This window comes from Molothrus ater, chromosome 11, assembly GCF_012460135.2.
Source record: "Molothrus ater isolate BHLD 08-10-18 breed brown headed cowbird chromosome 11, BPBGC_Mater_1.1, whole genome shotgun sequence".
NCBI classification, from domain to species: Eukaryota; Metazoa; Chordata; class Aves; order Passeriformes; family Icteridae; genus Molothrus; species Molothrus ater.
This window is the reverse complement of record NC_050488.2, coordinates 920,188-939,284: the sequence shown is the minus strand read 5'-3', so window position 1 is coordinate 939,284 and position 19,097 is coordinate 920,188. Positions and strand designations below refer to the sequence as shown.

Sequence of the window (19,097 nt, the reverse complement as noted above, 5' to 3'; positions counted from 1 at the left end):
CAGTGGTCTTTAAAAACCTGGAGGAGTGGCCTTAGGGAGGGAGCTGGAGAGGTTCAGCACCAAGGAACAGCTCACAGACAGTGAGTTGTTTGCTATTGCTGTTGCTTTATTTATTACCATTGATCAAAATATTTATCTGCAAAGCACAGATTCATTGAAAAGCTCAGTCCTTTGCTGTACTCAGAGTACCAAATAATTACCAGCCTTTTCAAAAGAGCACATTGCAGAAAAATAAAGGAGTAAGCGGAAGGTAGAAGGTACCATCTACCAATTCAACACCAGCCTGAGCAGGTGTGTGTGTAGCAGACTGTAATTCACTGCTGGGGAAAAATAGTCACTGGGACTTGTGTGCTACTTTCTGCCCTTTATTTAATTTAAACAGGGCTGGACAGAACAGATTAAAGCATAATATAATGAAATACAGAGAATGTGCTTTGTCCAGATGGAAGCGGCGTTTGAATGAATGGTTGTACAAAACAGAGTGTGTATTCTTGTTTATGTGAAATCAGTATCTGCAGACTAAAATGGCTGAAAAGTATCTATATAGGTCTACTTAAAACTGGAAAGAGAGAGGCAATTTGGAAAATAACTATTTTATCTGCTAGCAAGCTGATAAGGGAAGCGGTGTGACTGAATGTCGCTTTTGTCTGAAAGCACCCGCAGAGATAAGAACCAGAATCCTTGCAGGGATGTGTGGCCAGGCTACATTACCCGCTGGACACGGCTTAAAAAACCCACCCCTGACTAAAATGGCAAATTACCGACTTGGCAAATAGAGCAACAGAGCCCCGGCCGGTGCCAGCTGCCGGCCCAGCCCGGCGAGGCACCTGAACAAAGGCGTCTCAGAGCGCCGTAACCGAGGATGCTCAGGTGGATGCGGGGCCTCCCGGAGCGCCAGACACAGACAAATTCACAGGCAGGCAGCACAGCAGCGCTCGGCTGGCATCAGGACGTGGGTTCCGGGGGCCATTCCCAGCACAGAAGACAATCACTGGCAGGTAATAAAGGAGGCATTTATGCGATATGTCAGCGGTTAGTGCAGAGCTTAAAAGAAATGAGATCATGTGGCGAGATAGCATTCTGTGCCTTCCCCCGGGGGAAGCGGCAGCGCTGTTATTACTGTGAGCCATTGTTACCGCTACTTCTTTGAAATAAAGCGTGCCACGGCAGCGTCAGCCGATACCTGTGCGAGCGCGGCCGTGCCGGGGCGGAGGGAGCTCTGCTCAGGGCTGCCACCCTCCTGCAGCCCCATGGGGACAGCGGGACCGGGCCGCCACCCTCCTGCAGCCCCATGGGGACAGCGGGACCGGGCCGCCACCCTCCTGCAGCCCCATGGGGACAGCCGGACCGGGCCCGGTTCTGTTCTGAGCCAGGGCCATCCCCGGGTCCTGCCCTATCCTGAGCCAGGGCCATCCCCGGCTCTATCCTGACCCCCAGTCCTGCTCTATCCTGAGCCTTCACCCAGTCCTGCTCTGTCCCGAACCGCCATCCCCGGGTCCTGCCCCTCCTGCCCTATCCCGGACCTGCTGCCATCCCCCAGTCCTGCTCTGTCCCGGACCTGCTGCCATCCCCCAGTCCTGCTCTGTCCCGGTCCTGCTGCCATCGCCCGGTCCTGCTCTGTCCTGGTCCTGCTCTGTCCTGGTCCTGCTGCCATCACCCGGTCCTGCTCTGTCCTGGTCCTGCTCTGTCCTGGTCCTGCTGCCATCACCCGGTCCTGCTCTGTCCTGGTCCTGCTCTGTCCTGGTCCTGCTGCCATCACCCGGTCCTGCTCTGTCCTGGTCCTGCTCTGTCCTGGTCCTGCTGCCATCACCCGGTCCTGCTCTGTCCTGGTCCTGCTGCCATCACCCGGTCCTGCTCTGTCCTGGTCCTGCTGCCATCACCCGGTCCTGCTCTGTCCTGGTCCTGCTCTGTCCTGTCCTGCTGCCATTCCCCGGTCCTGCTCTGTCCTGGACCAGGTGCTGTGCCAGTCACAGTTTCATTCCCTCCTTTCCCTGAATTTTGCAGTTAGGTGAGAGATGAGCAGAGAACATTATGGTCCAACAGCTAGTGGCTTTAGCTCTCTGGGGAACAATTATTGCATGTGTAGAGAAGGTTTCATCCAGTAAGAGACCCTACAGCTGACAACCCGCACAGTGGCCCCAAAGTGAACTAAAGCTAAAGGTAAAGCGCACTAAAGCTCTTATTCCCATCAGTTTATATGCTGTGAAATATTTCACACCATAAACTCCACAGACTAAAACAACAGACTTTCATGTGCATTAGAATTAGCCCCATTTCTCTAATCACACGAGGTCACAGTTTTCTCTCAGGACAGTTTAGAACCTCACAGTCAGGTGTTAGTGCCCAGAAGGAGTGAATTGAATAGCTGGAGACTTGCTTATGCCTCATTTATGATTAACAGTGTCAGTCTCCTTAGTCAGCTGCCTGCCCACCGTGTTCAGCCGCCGTTTTATTCAGACCTCAAAGAGGGCACAGAAGAAGACCAGGTGCGCTGCTCAAGCATGGAACATGTTCCCAAATCAAGGGCTGGCAGGTGCACAGGGGATTACTGAGGAAACAGGCTGGCTGTGGCTTGAAATCACAGCGATGCTGGGCCAGGAAAAGGACTTTTGGTGACCAAAAGTCTCGCATGACCAGCTTGAAACAGAATCACTGTAGGAAGCTGTGGGAGCACTTCACAGCAAGAGGAAGTCAAAGGTAGATTGCTGACAGAGAAAAGTACTCCATCTCCACTCTAGAGCAGTTTCCACCAATGACTTCACAAACTTCCAGGACCTCCAGGTAAGCAGGGAAAATGATACCACAGACTGAGATTTATATTGAAAAGCAACACATTCCAGCACACAGGAACCTCACATCTCAGTTTACTGAAACCTCTGTTCTTCCCTGCAGGCAGCTCATAAAATGAAGAGAGCAAGTAGGATTTTATTTCCAGTTTGTACTTAGCAACCAAATTACCATGCAGGCTTGGGCAGGAGAGCCAGGCTTTGCTTCATTCACACAGGGGCAGTGGGTGGGAAGAGCTAAAATCCACCTCAGTCCTGAGAGCTCATTTCTTTGTTGGTAGCACTGCAGAGGTGCTTCAAAATGCCACAGTCCTTCAAGTCCTCCAACCCACCCATTTTCCACTTCTGAATTTTTTGTTAGAACAGAAGTGAATGACACAGTCTTTCCTAACAGGACCTAATGACAGTCTTCTTCCACCCTCAGATTTATTTCTGGGGCATGGAATTGTAATTACACAGGGGATTCCACTAAGACAGTATTTCAGCCTTGAAACAAAAAATTAATTTTGCCCAGATTTTGCCAAGATAATTGTTCATGGTATTCCAGTGGCAGTTTTAGATCCATCACTTGTCCTTGTGAATACAATTAGCTGACCTATAGACAGGACTAGCAATTTGAAAAATGATGTGTTTAACTATATTAGATTGTAACTCTATAGACAGTGCCTACTTTTTCCCTTAGACAATATTAGATCAAGGAAATATAAAACACAATCCCTAGGAAAAAAAAAAACCAAAAAACAACAAAAAACAAACAAAGAAAAAGATTATGACCTCAAATTAAATGGATTTTTTTTTGTTGATACAACACATACAGATACTTCTCTTGTCTGATCTGCCTCAACCCACAGCCTTATCTACAAGGAATCAAATAAAGACCTCCTGGAACAGCAGCTCTGGCACTGCCCAAAGATTTAGTCCCTCAAGGCTGATTGCCATAAATTATGAGATTTGCCAGAAATTCTCTCTACCTCCCTAGAATTCTGTGAGTAAGTCCCAATTGCTGGAAAACTGTTGAATAATGAATTAAAAGGATGTTCTTTCATTTGCTGCAATCCAGCTTCGGTGGGCTCTAAGAAATTTTTAAAAAACAGTGGATTAAAAATTAGTGTGAAGCCCACTCATTACGTCATGATAACAGATTTTAAACATTCTTTTTCCAAAATATTATCCTATTAAACATTAAAAACTGCAGTCTTAAAGGGGGTGGGAAACCTAATATGGGCTCCCACACAGAAGACTCCTCCTAGTCTCCTACACCAGGGCATCTGACCTTGATTTTCATTACATTTTCAGCCTGGGACAGATAACTCACTTTGTGGTTAATTATCCTGCACGGGGTCCATGGCAGTGGTTGGACTGTAGAGCTCTTGTGGGCACAGCCAGATCCATTAGAGCCTCACCGAGGACACGAGCAGACCCAAGCTGAAGAATTTACCAACTTACTCCATATAATTACTGCCAGCCTGAGACAGGCAGGTATGGAAGGAGGAAGAAAAAGGATTTTTTTCCCTTCCCTGCAAAGTGTCTGGTTATAAATGGATGGCAGTGCTAAGGTGAGGACAACCTGAAATTCCTGTATAAGGAGACAGGATTCTGTAGGTTCCCAGCCTTCAATTTCTCGTTCATGTTTGTGATTTAATAAATACCTGAGCAGACCTGCAAGCAATTAGTTTAAGCAGGGATTGCGTTTGGAAGAGGTGGAAAGTTAAGGATGTGTTGTGTCAGAAAGGCAATGAGCAAATCACAGGGAAAGTGGTCAGAAGATGCAAAGAATACAATGGAAAGAGCTGAAAGGTATTTTGGAAGCAGCAATTGCAACACTGCAGACAAGTCTTGGCACAGAACTCATAAGCAATTAGAGAGAATCCTAATTGCATTTCAAGTATGTTGAAAACAGCCTTGCAGTTTCACATACATGTGAAGTGGGGCTGAAGTGCAATTCCCTGCAGAGAAGAGCCAGCCTCTGCAGGGTGGCAAACACCCCAGCAAAGCTCACCTGGGCAAACCCCAGCAGAGCCAGGCACAGAGGGCACAGTCCCAACCCAGAGCTGTGCTGCTGCTGCTCCTGACGTGCCATGCTCCAGCAGGGTGACAGTGACGCCAGGGTGGCACTTCAGGGCTCCTGGCCCTGCACAGGCAGCACTGCTGCAGGAGAGGCTCTGCCTTTGGGGGGTTTGGGGAGCCCAGCAGTGGTGGGAGCCTGGGGAAGAGCTGTGCAGGGCAGCAGCTGCGGGCTCACTCCTGCTCCAGCAGCACCCCCTGCTCCCCCAGCCCCAGCACAAACCCCACAGCTGTGTTCAAAAGGAACTGCTGCCTTTCACTCCACAGTTCCCATGAGAACAGGGGCTGCCCTCCAAGGTCTGCCTCCTGTGCACCCCAGAGTGGCTCTGGAAACAACCAGGACAATCAGGCTGCTGTCGAGTGTTCTGTTGTTAATGACTACAGACTTTCAAAATACATATTCCCTTAAAATAAATGAAAAAAAACTCCACCTTTTCATGGTGAAATATTTTCCAGCTGCTACATAATCTGCAGATTCTCTTTAGAGAAAAGAGGCAGAATCTGATGGGTATTTATTTTCAAGCAGATGTGGTCACCAAAGCCACTTGGGCAGCTGCCACCCTTTCAGTTCAACAGCAGAATTCTTGAATTTAATTTTGGGTTTTGGTAGCACCACTGTTCACCAGGATTTGCAATCTCAGAAGTTGGGGGTGGGAGGGAAGAGAGAAAATACTGCAGAATGGGATAATTCAGTCATTTTTGCCCACCAAGTGCTGAGCTGTACAGGGAGATTGCACTTTTTGGTCCTTGCGCTCCTGCCTCCTTGCCTGTGCTGGCACTGTGAGGGAGGAACAGCTCCACTCTCTGTTACAAACATCCCCAAAAACTCTCTGTGAGAGAAATGTTTGTGTTTGTGTCCCCAAACCCTCTCTGTGTTTCTCTCTGTGAGAACTCAGTACAAGGTAAGTACAATTACCTGGCTGCTATTTGTACCAGAATGGTATTTTCATTTATTTCACACGAGCTGAAGTTTTACAGGTCCTGGACAGATTAAATGCAATATTTTCCAGCAGGACAGACAGCTTGGGAGTTCTGGGAGAGGCTCTTTCTGGTGCTGCAGTAGGATCCTGACACTGTGAGCTGCTTTGCCAGTTCTGTGGCATAGCAGAGCCAGCCAGGCAGCTCCAGCCTCCTGGTCCCACCGAGCCCAGTCTGTTGTCTCCTAGGAGATCAAACCCCTTATTTTCCATGTACCTCACTCTACAGCCTCAAGAAGGATTCATTCAACACTGTCCTGCAAATACTTTGAATATTCAGTTTGCAGTAGATTTATCGAATGCTGAGATAAAGCTTTTCAGCATTTCAGTACTTGTTCAGTTTCACTTGGAATTTACTTAAGTATTAATAAAAAATTAGTACAAACATGACCTGTGCCTATATAAATATTTGCCCATATTTGGTAAATGTTTATATATGTAATTTCTGAAAAGCACCTCTTACTATGACAATTTCCAGGTTTTAGAAAGAAAAAAAAGGATCTTTCCTCCCTGCTTTATTCACACTGTTACAGGAAATTAGTGGTTAAGCAAACTTTTCTAAAAAGGCTTAAAAAAGCACGTTTTGCAAGTTCGTTTAGTTTTGAATGAACTTGACAAATTTTGAAAGCAAACATCACTCGAGGTTGGCTAATTTAAGAGGACCAGGGAAAACCTCCTTTGCTATTTGAATTTTAAAGATTGGCCAAACTCTTATGTCAGCTGCCTTGTTCTGCAGCCTGTCTTTGAATCCTCTTAGGAAAGTCAGGGATACCCACTAACAATAGAATTAAAATCTGTCTTTAGGACTGGCAAACCATTCAGAGCTGTCTGGCTGCTTAGCATAGACTGTGCTAGGCCTCAAGAAGAGAATAGGCCCCTAAAGAAGCAATAATTTTCAGATTGTTGTGTACAATGCAGTGATAAAGCTCCCTGTCACATTTTTCTTCCCAGTTACTGAAGTTCCCATTCAGACGAATTGTCACAGCTTCTTCAATCCAAACAAGCACCCTTCCGGCCTTGTTTGCATTAAAATGTGATAAAACTAAAGGTGACTTTAGCACAGCTGTGCAGAAAAGTGGATTAGGTCAAAGTGACAGCGTTTGTTAGGCCTTGCTACAAAGGTGGTTCAAGATTTGTCTAGAGCGCTGATGTGGGAGAAGCAGGAGCTTCTTAAACCCAGACATTGGTAATAAGGCCACAAACAACAAACAGCATTTCTTTCATCCCCGCGCAGGTTCCCGATGGCCTCAGGCCATGCTGCTGACCTGCTGTCATGGGGGATTGGGGATTTGGGGTTCAGGCCGGCCCCACACGGGGAGGCCCTGCCGTGTCCCCATGCTGGGTCCTGCCGTGCCCCATGCCCTGCCATCCCCCATGCCCTCCCGTGCCCCATGCCCTGCCGTGCCCCCATGCCCTCCTGTGCCCCATGCCCAGCCCTGCTGTGTCCCCATGTCCAGTCCTGTCGTGCCCTATGCCCAGCCCTGCCGTGTTCCCATGCTGGGTCCTGCCATGCCCCCATGCCCTACCGTGCCCCCATGCCCTTCCATGCCCCATGCCCAGCCCTGCCGTGCCCCCATGCCCTCCCTTGCCCCATGCCCAGCCCTGCCGTGCCCCATGCCCTGCCGTGCCCCCATGCCCAGCCCTGCCGTGTCCCCATGCCGGGCCCTGCCGTGTCCCTGTGCCCAGTGCTGCCGTGCTCCATGTCCAGCCCTGCTGTGTCCCCATGTCCGGCGCTGGCGGTGCCGGGGCTCGGAGCCCCCCGGAGCTGCCGGCTGGTCCCACGGAGCCGCAGCTCCAGGCCCCTGGGCACAGCTCGGAGCCGCAGCTCCAGGCTCCCCTGGGCACAGCACGGAGCCGCAGCTCCAGGCCCCTGGGCACAGCTCGGAGCCGCAGCTCCAGGCTCCCCTGGGCACAGCACAGAGCCGCAGCTCCGGGCTCCCCTGGGCACAGCACGGAGCCGCAGCTCCAGGCCCCTGGGCACAGCTCGGAGCCGCAGCTCCGGGCTCCCTGGGCACAGCTCGGAGCCGCAGCTCCGGGCTCCCTGGGCACAGCACCCTCGGGGCAGGAGGGAGGCAGGGCTGGTGTCGGCAGTGCGGGGCAGCCGCCGCTCCCTCAGCCAGCAGGGCCTCTCCGCACCGTCCCTTCAACTCCTGCTCCCATTTTATTTGACTGCTGAGGGAAAACCCCTCCGAGGCAAAAGCCCTGGGAAACCGTACCCTTTGCATGCCCCCTGCTGGAAATTCTTTGTATTTGTCCGAAGTGGGGGCAGAGCATCATTTTCTGCAGGACGAAAAGCGCTCCTTTTGCCAAAGGCTGGCAGTATATCCACTGCGAGTCCCACCGGAGCACTTCGGGTTATCTGGGTGGAATCGGGGAGAGGCCACCAAAACCCACCTTCTCCCCACCACTCTTCAGTTCATTTATGGTTTCTAACCCAGAAGACAGAGATCTGCCATTAACCTTTACAGCCCACAAAAACTGCAGAAATGCACTAGACTGTTTTACAGGAACAGCATTTACACCTCAGCTTCTCCATGGTGTACTTTTCCTGGTCAAGGTAATAGAAGGCTTCCACACTTATGGGACTTATTTCCAACCCAAATTTTACAAATAGTTGTCATCATTTCTATGCCCTGTGCTGGTGGAAATGTGCACCAGGAATTGTGGTCCTTCAGCAGGGGTGTCTGTGCCACAGGATGCTGCTCCATCCCATGGGACCAGCAACAATCACTGCATGAAGGAGCTCTGTGAGGCTAAACTGAAAGAAAAATAATAGGGAACACTTTAAAGAATTTTGGATAAGCTATAAAAGTAAGAAAAGTATGAAAGATAAATCTCTGCATTGAGTATTTCTTATTAGCAGAAGAAAAAAAAATTTAAACCTTTGTTGGAGCTTATTAAAGGTATTGATCGGCTCTTTTGATGTACATCACTCATTCTCCAGTCCAGTGAAAGCCAAGCAGAAGCACATTCCTATTTTTGCATGTCTAACCAAAGTTAGCTGTCCACAGCTCTCCTCAAAGGTTTCCTCCAGCTGGTAAGAGCTGGAAGTGAGCGTATCCTACTGAAACGAACCCAAAACCAGACACAGCACCACTGCCAGAGAGCTGCAGCCCCAGAGAGCTGAGCACCAGGAAGGGTCAGGATTTGGGCGAAATACACTGGTTTATTGGAAACAGAGTGAAGAGGTCAGGCAACTCTCAAAGCCAGCATTGAATATAAACTTAGACAATCTACTGCACCTGCAAAACAGTGAGTGTCCTCCCTCTGCAGAGCGAGGCCCTGCAGGGACAGCCAGGCTGAGAAAGCCCAGGAAAGCCCTGAGCTGGAGAGCAGCAGTGCAGCCCCACAGCACAGGGCAGGGCAAAGCAAACCCACTCCTGGCTCACGGCAGGGCTGCACAAGCCTTCCTGCAGAACGGGCAGACCTGCCTGAAAGAGAGCTCTGGGGCGGGGCTGACATTTTTGGAAAGAGTTCAGGAATTCTAAAGGATAGAACCTCAAAACAGAGGGCAAAAACCTGACTTTGGAAATTAATACACCCTGGAAGCACGAGTGCCTGAAGCCCAGCCAGATAAGAGCCAGCTGACATCTGAAGAGCTCTGGAGCTGGCAGATGCTCTCTCTCAGAGCTCGCTGCATCCAGCACCCATCCAAAGGTGTAATCCCAGCACCTCCCCCTGGAGCTCCACACGGCCAGCTGGGCAACAAGGAAAGACAGGTGAGACAGATTTTAATGACTACATTGTCCACAGTTTGATTTATAAATGCATTCTCCATGGAAATTAACCCCAGAACTTCCAGTTAGGTAATTTTTCCCCCCAATTACTACTGAAGCAGTGCACAGTTAATCTTGCATTTTTCTTTAAATTATGCCTTACTTGCTACCATTCAAAGATTCCCTCTACAGGGAATTTTTGAAGTCTCAAACTTCAGGATCCACCTTGTTTGTGATATTATTCCTCACAGAAGATTCATTACTCCCTTTCCGTCTCTTCAAATGTATTGAAGACTTGAGTTTGAGGTCACGTTCAATTACTATTAATTAACCTCAGCCCACTTGTGCCTTTGCAAACTCTAACTAGGCAGTCCACAAGTGCAAATATTTTTTATAAATCCCAGAATGGGTTGGGTTGGAGGGACCTTAAAACCCATCCAGTCCCACCCCTGGCATGGGCAGGGACACCTTCCACTGTCCCAGGGTGCTCCAAGTTTTGTCCAGCCTGGCCTTGGACACTGCCAGGGATCCAGGGGAGTCCTAGAAACTACTGTGAAGGAAAGCAAGGGGAGGGCACAGAACATGGATAAGTAGTATATCAATGTGGAATCAGGTCTAGAGATTATTACAAGGATTCAGTCTTACTGTGGAAATATCACAGTGTTGTTACTTTGATAATTATCCTGGCCAGGCATCCGGCCAAGGTGTTAACACTACTGACTGACTTTAATAATTGATAGTAGGATAGAGTTTCTGTAGTTTATAACCTGATTCTTCACACTTACACAGCTTAATTGAAGTGCAAACTCTGCAAGCCTGTAAGAGTGGTATAATTCCCTTAAACGAAGCCTCACTCCTAAGACTGACCTTTAATTTTATATTGATTAAATACAATTTATTTCTATACCCCTGCACACACCCCATACTCTGAGCACTGTAAGCACTGTAATGACACTCCCAAATGTTTTTATCCCTTGATTTCTTAACAGTTATGATATTTACTATTCTTGTTGGAGGGATTTTCACCCTGCTGCAGCCCCGTTCTCCAGAGGCAGAGAATGAGCTGGCTGTGCTGTGCCTGCTGCCTGTTGCTGCACGCCCCCAGGTCAGCAGTACACTCCAGCTCTAATCATGCCGAGATGACGTGAGCTTCAATTTCTCCCAACCTGAAGGCAAATGCCTTCTTCATCACCAGAGTGTACTTTCATTTCAAGGCACACAGAGTTAAACCTCCAGGCTTTGGATTCAAAGTAAATGCATGAAGCACAATCTGGTGCCACAGTTAGAGGGTGCACACTGTTTAACCTGCAGTCAGGGCTGGGCTTTTCCTTCTGCTTTTCCCAGGAAAAGAGAGAGAAAGAAATGCCACTCACTTTCAGAGATATGATAAATGAGACCAGGTCAGTTTGGCATTCTGTTTCAAGAAGTGCATTTTTACAATCAAGTGAGGCAACACTTCACTGTAGAATAAACATGGGAATATTTTACATGCAATTTAATTAAACCTTTCCTTAAGTTGGAAGCTAACACTTCAAAATGTCTTTAGTGTTAATAATTCAAGAGCCTAACGTATCCTGACTACTAAATACAACTTTCTGTGGTTCTTTTCATGTACCCACTTGCCTCAAACCAAATACATGTGAAAATCCAAAGCCCAGAGAGAGAGATTTTATAGCTCCCAGTCCTGGCCTGTGTGCACTCTGACAGAACTTTGATTAGGTACCAGATATCACAGGGACAAGATCATTATTCGTGTTAAATTCATGCAGTGATTTTTTTATATGATCTTTTCACTTCTCCCTTCTGCATCCCCTCAGAATTCCTGGGCTGGAGGCTGTGGGATGAATTGACAAATGACACTGTCTGTTAATAAAGTAGGGAACTATTTGGGCAGCTGTCCATGGGGGCAGAGTACCAGCCCCAGAACACATCCCTCCTCTCTGGTGGACCCCAGTGGGTTTTCTAGGGAGTCTGCAAAGACAGCTCCGTGTCAGGATGGTGCACAGCTGACCTGTGAAGCTCAGGTCACCCACCTCCTCTCTGTCCAGCACTCCAGCCCTGTAGAGCTCTCCACAGCTCTGCTGCTGCCTCACATAGTTGCTAAATCAGAACAAACACACTCCAGTGCTGCCCAGGCACATCTCTGGGAGGGCTGGTATGTGGAGAGCAGCCCTGCTGGCTCTGGCACGCTGCAGGGAGCACGGGGAGAGCAAACTGGGCTGTTCCACAGAGCAGGGCTGGCAGCCGCTGCACCCGGGGCTCGCTGAGCAGCCACGCACCCCAGGGCAGCACAGCCAGCTCTGCTCTGCCTCTCTAGCATCCTCCTTGTTCAGCATTCCAACAATGACACTCAGGGATACTCCCAGGCCTCCATTCCCATCTCTTACATAAGAATAATTTATGTTATTCTTGTTAAAGAATGTTACAGTCAATGAAATCTAAACAAGTGCTGAGTAACTTCCACCAGCTCTGAACATTGATTTGTGTCAGGAGCATCACTGCAGGTACAAAAACACTGAAATATCCATCCTGGAGTAACAACCTCTCAAACAACAGCCCCACAGCCTCCCTACCTGCTGATTTTAATGAGAGATCACAGCTACAGGAACATCATCTCCATGGAAAGCTTTAGAGTGACTTCTTATCACTTCCAACAAAACCCAAAGCACCCTAAACTTTCCAGAGCACTTCCAGAAGTGACCACAGCTGACCTACCACTCTGATCCAGACATTCAAGCTGATAGCAGAGTTCTATTCTTAAGTCCCTTCACTGTTCTCCTCAAGGACTGTTTGGAGATGTTTCAGAGCTCAGTCAGATCCTACAAATGTTCACCACCATTTTTCCACCCTGCAGTGCCTCTCAGATTTTATGGGAATGTAAACGATGGTGGAGGAAACCAAATCTGGACAGTGAAGCCCATTCTGGAATTTCAGTGCAGACATTGTGACAGTAAACTAAGACATTGTCAAAGTCCTAGTGAGATACATAAAAAATTGAAGCAACCTTTTAATTCCTGCGCTGATACTGTGAAGAAATCCCATGGGCTTGAAGCATCTTTCACTTGGTTTAATTTCCATTTCAAATTACAAAGGCTTTTCTGTGCTCTTACTTTATAGTGAGTGTGGCATAATGATTCCATCCTTGATCAGAAATTTGCATAACTTATGTTAATAGTAGTTGGGTTCATGTTACATTCTTCATTTAAAATCTAGAATTGATCATAGACACTCACTATTATGAGCCTTATTAAAATATTCTTCCCCTTTCTCACATTGAATTTTACTGCCCCATATGTTGTGTTATACAGTGAAGGCAAAGAACTTTAAAGGAAACCAGGGCTACACTCAATTTTCTATATAAGGAGATCACCCTATCTTTATTCTTTTTAACCTTTCTCCGGGTTTGAAGATGTAGGAGCATCAATGTTTGTATCTAAATAGACTTGAAAGTGATTACTGCAAAGCCAAGCAGCTGAAACCTGCTCAGTACTGGTGAGCAAATGCCAAAATAATTGCTAATAATTGCATAATAATTAAATAAAGGGAATATTATTTAAGCTCACTTGAATATAAAATCAATCAGAAATTAAGATAAAAGATGCCAATATTTTTAACAGCACTCCAGTGCACAGGTATTATTACAACTTTAAAGAAATATACATAAAAACCCAATAAGCAAAACAAAAACACCAAAATCTTCTTTGTATAGTCCATTGCATTGCTTATCTTTATTTAACAGAGTCTTCTTTATTTTTGAAAATTTGGTTGCTTAGTGTGTGGCTTCATCCTCTGTGCAGACCCATCAGAAAAAGTTAAGTGTTTGTTTTCTAAACACAACATTGTCCAGCATGGAAAATGTTTACACCAAAACTTTCCTTCCTTTTCACTTTCAAAAACCTCTTCCTCCAAGCTCAGACCTACTGAAATGTCTCAATGTAGGGTTTTGTCATGGGCAGAAATATTGAATTCTTCCCAGACAAGACTGAGACATTTGCATGAATCACAGAACCATAGCATGTCCTGAGCTGGAAGGAACGCACAGGTATGGAAGTACACTAGGAAGAAAATATAATATAATAAATCCTTGAATCACACTAAAATGGCACAGTTATTTCCACCTTTGCAAATTGCTTTGGTCGAATTTTGACCAGGAGCACAGCCCTAGGATAAAGGCTGTGCTATTCACTGAGGGCTATTCCCTGTCACCTCCATAGGGAACTCCCATCCAAAAAGCTCAGAGCATTTCCTGAGTTACTTGTTTAACTTCACCCTTCCACTGTTTGAATGTTAGTAAATAGACCAGTGAATTTTATTTTTTCTTTTTCAAAAGAATCCCCAAGGCTCAGTTTTTAGCTCCTGCTGGCAAGATAGGAAGGTGAGCTTTGCCCAGCCTGCTCACATTCCCCCCTGCACACAGGGAAAAACTTTCCTATGACAAAAAGGTACAGAAAATTACAATGACTTGTACAAAAATGAAAGCCAGTTGCTGGTATTTCGTGTGTTTGCAGGAGCTCACACGAAGATCTGTTGGGGCAGAGTTTGGCCCTCTGGTTACTGACACCCAGAGTGAGGCATTTTGTCATTCTTTTGGCTGAATATAAAGTGACATCTACATTGTTGCTGTCACAGTTTGCTTGCTTATCATTACTGTCACTATTACACACTGGAGATTTTACTCCCCAGTGATGACTCAGAGCAGAAAGCAAAGTTGTTGGCAATAGGGTTTCAGAATTCCCTTTCAAAACACTGCTGAGACAAAGCTGGTCAGATGCTGGAACACAATCCAAATGCACCCAAATGCAATAATTTCTGTCTTATTTTGTTCTGCAGACACAGCCCATCATTACATCCTCCCAGCATGGGGGGTTCAGCTCTTAAAGGATTGATGGGATTTAGCCCCAGTTTCCATTAACACCAGTGACCCCCCCATCACTGCTTTGGGAGTAACCTGGGGCAGTTTTCCTCTCTGGCTGCACAGGGGTTTGTACCCCCAGCTCCCCCAAGGTGAGGAAGAATTAACTTTGTCTCTTTTCTGTTCCCTGATCAGAGAATAGTTTTTGTAACTTCTCACTGATAATCTTCTAAGTCCCAAACTTAGGTGGCTGTTTTGCTTTAGGGAAAGGAGGATCAACAGGCTCAAGGTTTTCCAGCCTTAATATCCCTGTTGTTAATGCTAAAGAGCACAGTACATATATTTTCAATCTTGCTGAGTTAAACCTTCATTTAATTAACTATATGTACATACACACAAACCAATTCTGTTTTACAGTCTGTAGCCAAAGCTGCATGTCAATCTAAAAATTAAATAATAGAAAACAGACATTTAGCTTAGTTTATATAACCTGACAGTGCTCCTATCCTTCCTCTGCTTCACCTAGTGTCATCTTTCAGTGTTCCTCTCTAATTTTATTTGGAACAAAATAAAAAGATTAAGATAAAATAATTCCCAAAAGATAATTGCAAAATGATTTATGTGCAGGTGTTAAATTATTTCTGGCATTGATGTTCCATAGAGTGCAACGTTACAACATTATGGTATTCAAAAGAGCATCTACATTTGATAATCCTGCTAATCATCAAAAGACGCTGGATCTGAATCCCGAAGGCAATGTTACATTTTGATTAAATTTTATCATCCGTGATTCTGTTTACGGTTCACTAAGGTATGAATTTCTTTCACATTCCATTGGGTTTACAGCTTATTGTGTTTGACTTGGAACACAGTCAGCTGGAGCTTGCCCTGAGCCACCAGCTCTCCAGCTACTGCTTTTGCACACTTCAGAGCCATCCTGGGCGTGAGCAATTCCAGGTTTTCCAGCACCTCCTGCTCCATCCCCACAGTGGTTAAAAGCTGAGCCCCCAGCACAGGCTGGGTCCCCCAGAGCTGGGTCTCTGCTGGCTCCCCAAGAGCCAGCCCAGGCAGCAGAACACATTTCCAACCCCGAATTGCCAAATGGCAGAACAACTTGTAGGGCAGGCTGTTAGCACAGATTAGTGTTGTGTACACTGCTGCAAGTGGTGCAGTAATGCTTGAGAGAGCTTGTTGTAATTAAACTCTACTCCTAGGAATCTTAATCCCGAGGCTTTCTGATTTGTAATTCCAACTTCACGGCTGCACAACCAATTTTCTGTTCTCCAGATAGAGCCCCGGGCTGTGGGATCTTTCCACACCGGGGTGCACACGACAGCAGCTCCACTTTAAAACCATGTGCCTGGCTGGGAGAGCCACAGCTTCTGGAGAGCAGCTCCGTGCCCCCTTCACACTCATTGCACACCAGAGCACTGAGTGTCACAGCTCTGCCCCCTCCTCTCCTGCAGGCTGCACTCAGCTGCATCTCACACCACTCCCAGTGCATCCCTCCACCTCTACACACAGCTGAGAGCACACCTGGCAGCTCTGGGCACAACACTCAGATGTGGCCCTTCCCAGCCAGCTGGGAGCATTTGAGAGGCTGAAGGAGGGGATTGTTGCACTGGGAGGTGAGGGAGCACACCCAGACACGCACACTCTGGGGGAGTACAGCCCACACTGGCACTCAGCCTCTCACTGCAGCCGTTCCTCTAAGTGGGACCACACAAAAAACACCCCAGACCCCTCCTTGCCCTGCAGGGATTCTACCATCATTTGTGATAATAATAATAATGATGATGATGATGATGATGAATAATGATGATGATAATAATAATAATAATAATAATAATAATAATAATAATAACAACCCCACAAACTGCAAGAAGCCCTCCAGACTGCTGAGCTGGCTGCCAGCTGCAGGTGCCAGGCTGCTGTCCCTGTATCTGAGAGAAGTTGCCCCCCTGTCCCATCATGGCCCTGGCTTTGGCTACTTCAAGGGCATTTGTGCCATGACAAGTAACCAGAGTGGCTCTGGCAATTCAGACCTTGGCACCAGAGCTTGTTTTTGATGTATCAAAGGCAGCAACTAAACCTCTGGCTGGAGGAAGGTGAGAGGAAAACAGGAAGATGGATGGTTCTTTCTATTCTTCAGTTTACACATTTCTTACATTTAGAGGAATAGTTTCGAGTTGCTTTTAAATACATTATAATGTCTTGCATCAAATAAATAAAGAATAAAAAGAAAGGAAAATGCTTAGAGAACAAAGAAAAATGCCTTTAGCACTACAGGTTAAAAAAAATGAAAATATGACGATGAACGTTAACTTTATTTTCAACATTCCTCACATTTTTTTTGGTGATAAATGACTTCACATGTAGTTGCCTTCGGGGTTATATCCACAACTTCATTCTTCTTGTTATTCTGAATAAAATTTAAGGTGGACACTAGAAAGACTTTTCTAAAACCCAACTGGTGCATGCACACAGCCCCCATTTGGTTCACACAGGGTAGAAAAACACTGAGAAACAATCATGGAACACTTGTTGCAAACAAAGCTGGGATTTTCCTCTTGCCTACAAGTGCATTGTTGCAGGATTGGCCTTTCCTGTTGGATTCAGACAAACTTCAGGGACACACATGGAAAAGGTGAATGGTAACAGCAACCAGGCTACTGAGGGAGCATTGGAATTTGTGAAGTAGCCTGGATTCTTTCCTGCACACAAATAAATAATGATTTCTTGTAATGAATGGGCGGCTTTAGTTACAAGAATAAGGCAGAGGGAATGGTAAGAAATCCTCATATTTCATCGCAAGTAATGAAAAATACCAACTTAACGCCTGTAACTTTCTACCAGTCAATCAATGGGGGCACACAGCCAAGCAGTGTGGGGGACGTGTCATTAGTCTTTGTTTTATGAATTTGCTCAGCTCCACTTAATTGTTTCAGAGTTCAGTTTGAATTCAAACAAATATTTCTTTATTTATTTTCTTTTTCTGTGTAAACAAGGGTTTGGCAATGACAAAACTTCCAACCTGACTGCTGAGCACCTGCAGCTCCCCAGCACTGAGTGTTTCATGTGCAGTTACCCTGTTTAGGGTTGGGTTTGGGTGGTGACAGAGGACCTAGGATATGTTCACTTCATAGAAAATTCAAACTCTAAGAAATCTTGGGGCAGCAAGGGCAATGGGAGGTTCCTGATCTTTCCCCTCTGTGGGAAGACTTAAGATTCCACAGAATCCCAGAATCATTAACGCTGGAAAAGGACTCCAAGATCACCAAGTCCATCCTGTGCCTGACCCCACCTGGTTGCCCAGCCCAGAGCACTGAGTGCCACATCCAGGGTGTCCTTGGACACCTCCAGGGATGGAGACTCCACCACTGCCCTGGACAGCTCTGTTCAAAGCCTGACAATGCTTTCCACTGGGAAATTCATCCTGATGTCCAACCTATACTTCTCCTTGTGCAGTTTGAGGCCTGCACCCTCCTGCCAGGGAGTTGGAGAGAGTGAGAAGATCCCCCCTGAGCCTCCTTTCCTCCAGACTGAACAACCCCAGCTGCTCCTCACAGGACTGACTCTCCAGACCCTTCACCAGCTCTGCTTTTCTGCTGTTACTGGAACCTCAATAACATCTTCTGACTCCATGGGACAGTTGGTTCCTACCAAACCAGCTTTGTGCATTACTTTGTGACCCAGCTCTGGCTCTTAATGCCCACTGCATTCGTTGTCTGTCTGTAAAGCTGGCATTTTCCTCCTCTTTTTCTCCCTAGAAATTTTAAGGGAACATGAACACTTTACAGGACAAAGAACTCAGCTGGGCATGAAGTGTCTGATTCAGCTGGAATTTGCTTTTCTTCCTGCCATCCTGAGATTGGATGCATGGGCTCCATTATACAGGGAGTCACCAAATCCTGGGGTGGGTTGGGTTAGAGGGACCCTAAAACTCATCCAGTGCCACCCCTGCCATGGCAGGGACACCTTCCCCTGTCCCAGGGTGCTTCAAGCCCCGTCCAACCTGGCCTTGGACACTGCCAAGGATGGGGAAGGCACAACCTCTCTGGGGAACATTGATACCAGCTCAGTTCCTGTTTGTCCATCAGATGTGAAAACAGATTAAAAACATCTTCCTCCAGAGGAGCATTGCAAAGTGTTTCCCCAGGACTCCAAGATTATAGCTTGTCCTATGGGTTTTTAAAGATTTCTTTATTGTGTAACAATTAACCAAACCTTAGCATGGTTTGTCAGAAGAGAGCTTCACCACAGCAGGTTTTATTAGGAGCACTGTACTCTGAGGACTTAAAAGCTGAAGTAAAGGATGACAGAAACTCTTGACTGGATTCTTATCAAAACATCTTCCCTGTAAATACCTCGGCATTATTTCCTGCATGTAATGTGGCTTTTATATCAAAACGGGAAAAAAATCAAAAGGCAGAACAGAGCAAACAGTAACTAGAAGCTGACAGACAGTTCAATCTGCACTTGAGTGAGCTGTAATCAATTTATTCTTTCTCCATGCTCAGCTGGATCTTTCAGCCCCCATTGATGCTGTCTGCATTGCCAAATACTACTCCCAGAATTTCACTGTCAAGCTCTAGGAGACACAGTCAGTGCAAGACCTTCCAAGTCAAGAAGAACCACTAGAATTAACCTTCTAACTGTACCCTCGATGTTAGAGGGCAAAATGGGCTCATTTCTCTGTGAG

General features: G+C 46.7%; 1 protein-coding gene across 1 annotated transcript in view; it reads left to right on the top strand.

Annotated features, from left to right (window-relative positions):
- The first annotated feature begins 10,682 nt into the window (after positions 1–10,682).
- The window catches only part of LOC118691767 (histone H1-like), an 86,874-nt gene continuing 78,459 nt past the window's right edge, over positions 10,683–19,097 (top strand). The window contains exon 1 of the mRNA XM_036391169.1: positions 10,683–10,687. Within this exon, the coding sequence (XP_036247062.1) occupies positions 10,683–10,687 (5 nt within the window). The remainder of the gene's footprint in view (positions 10,688–19,097) is intronic.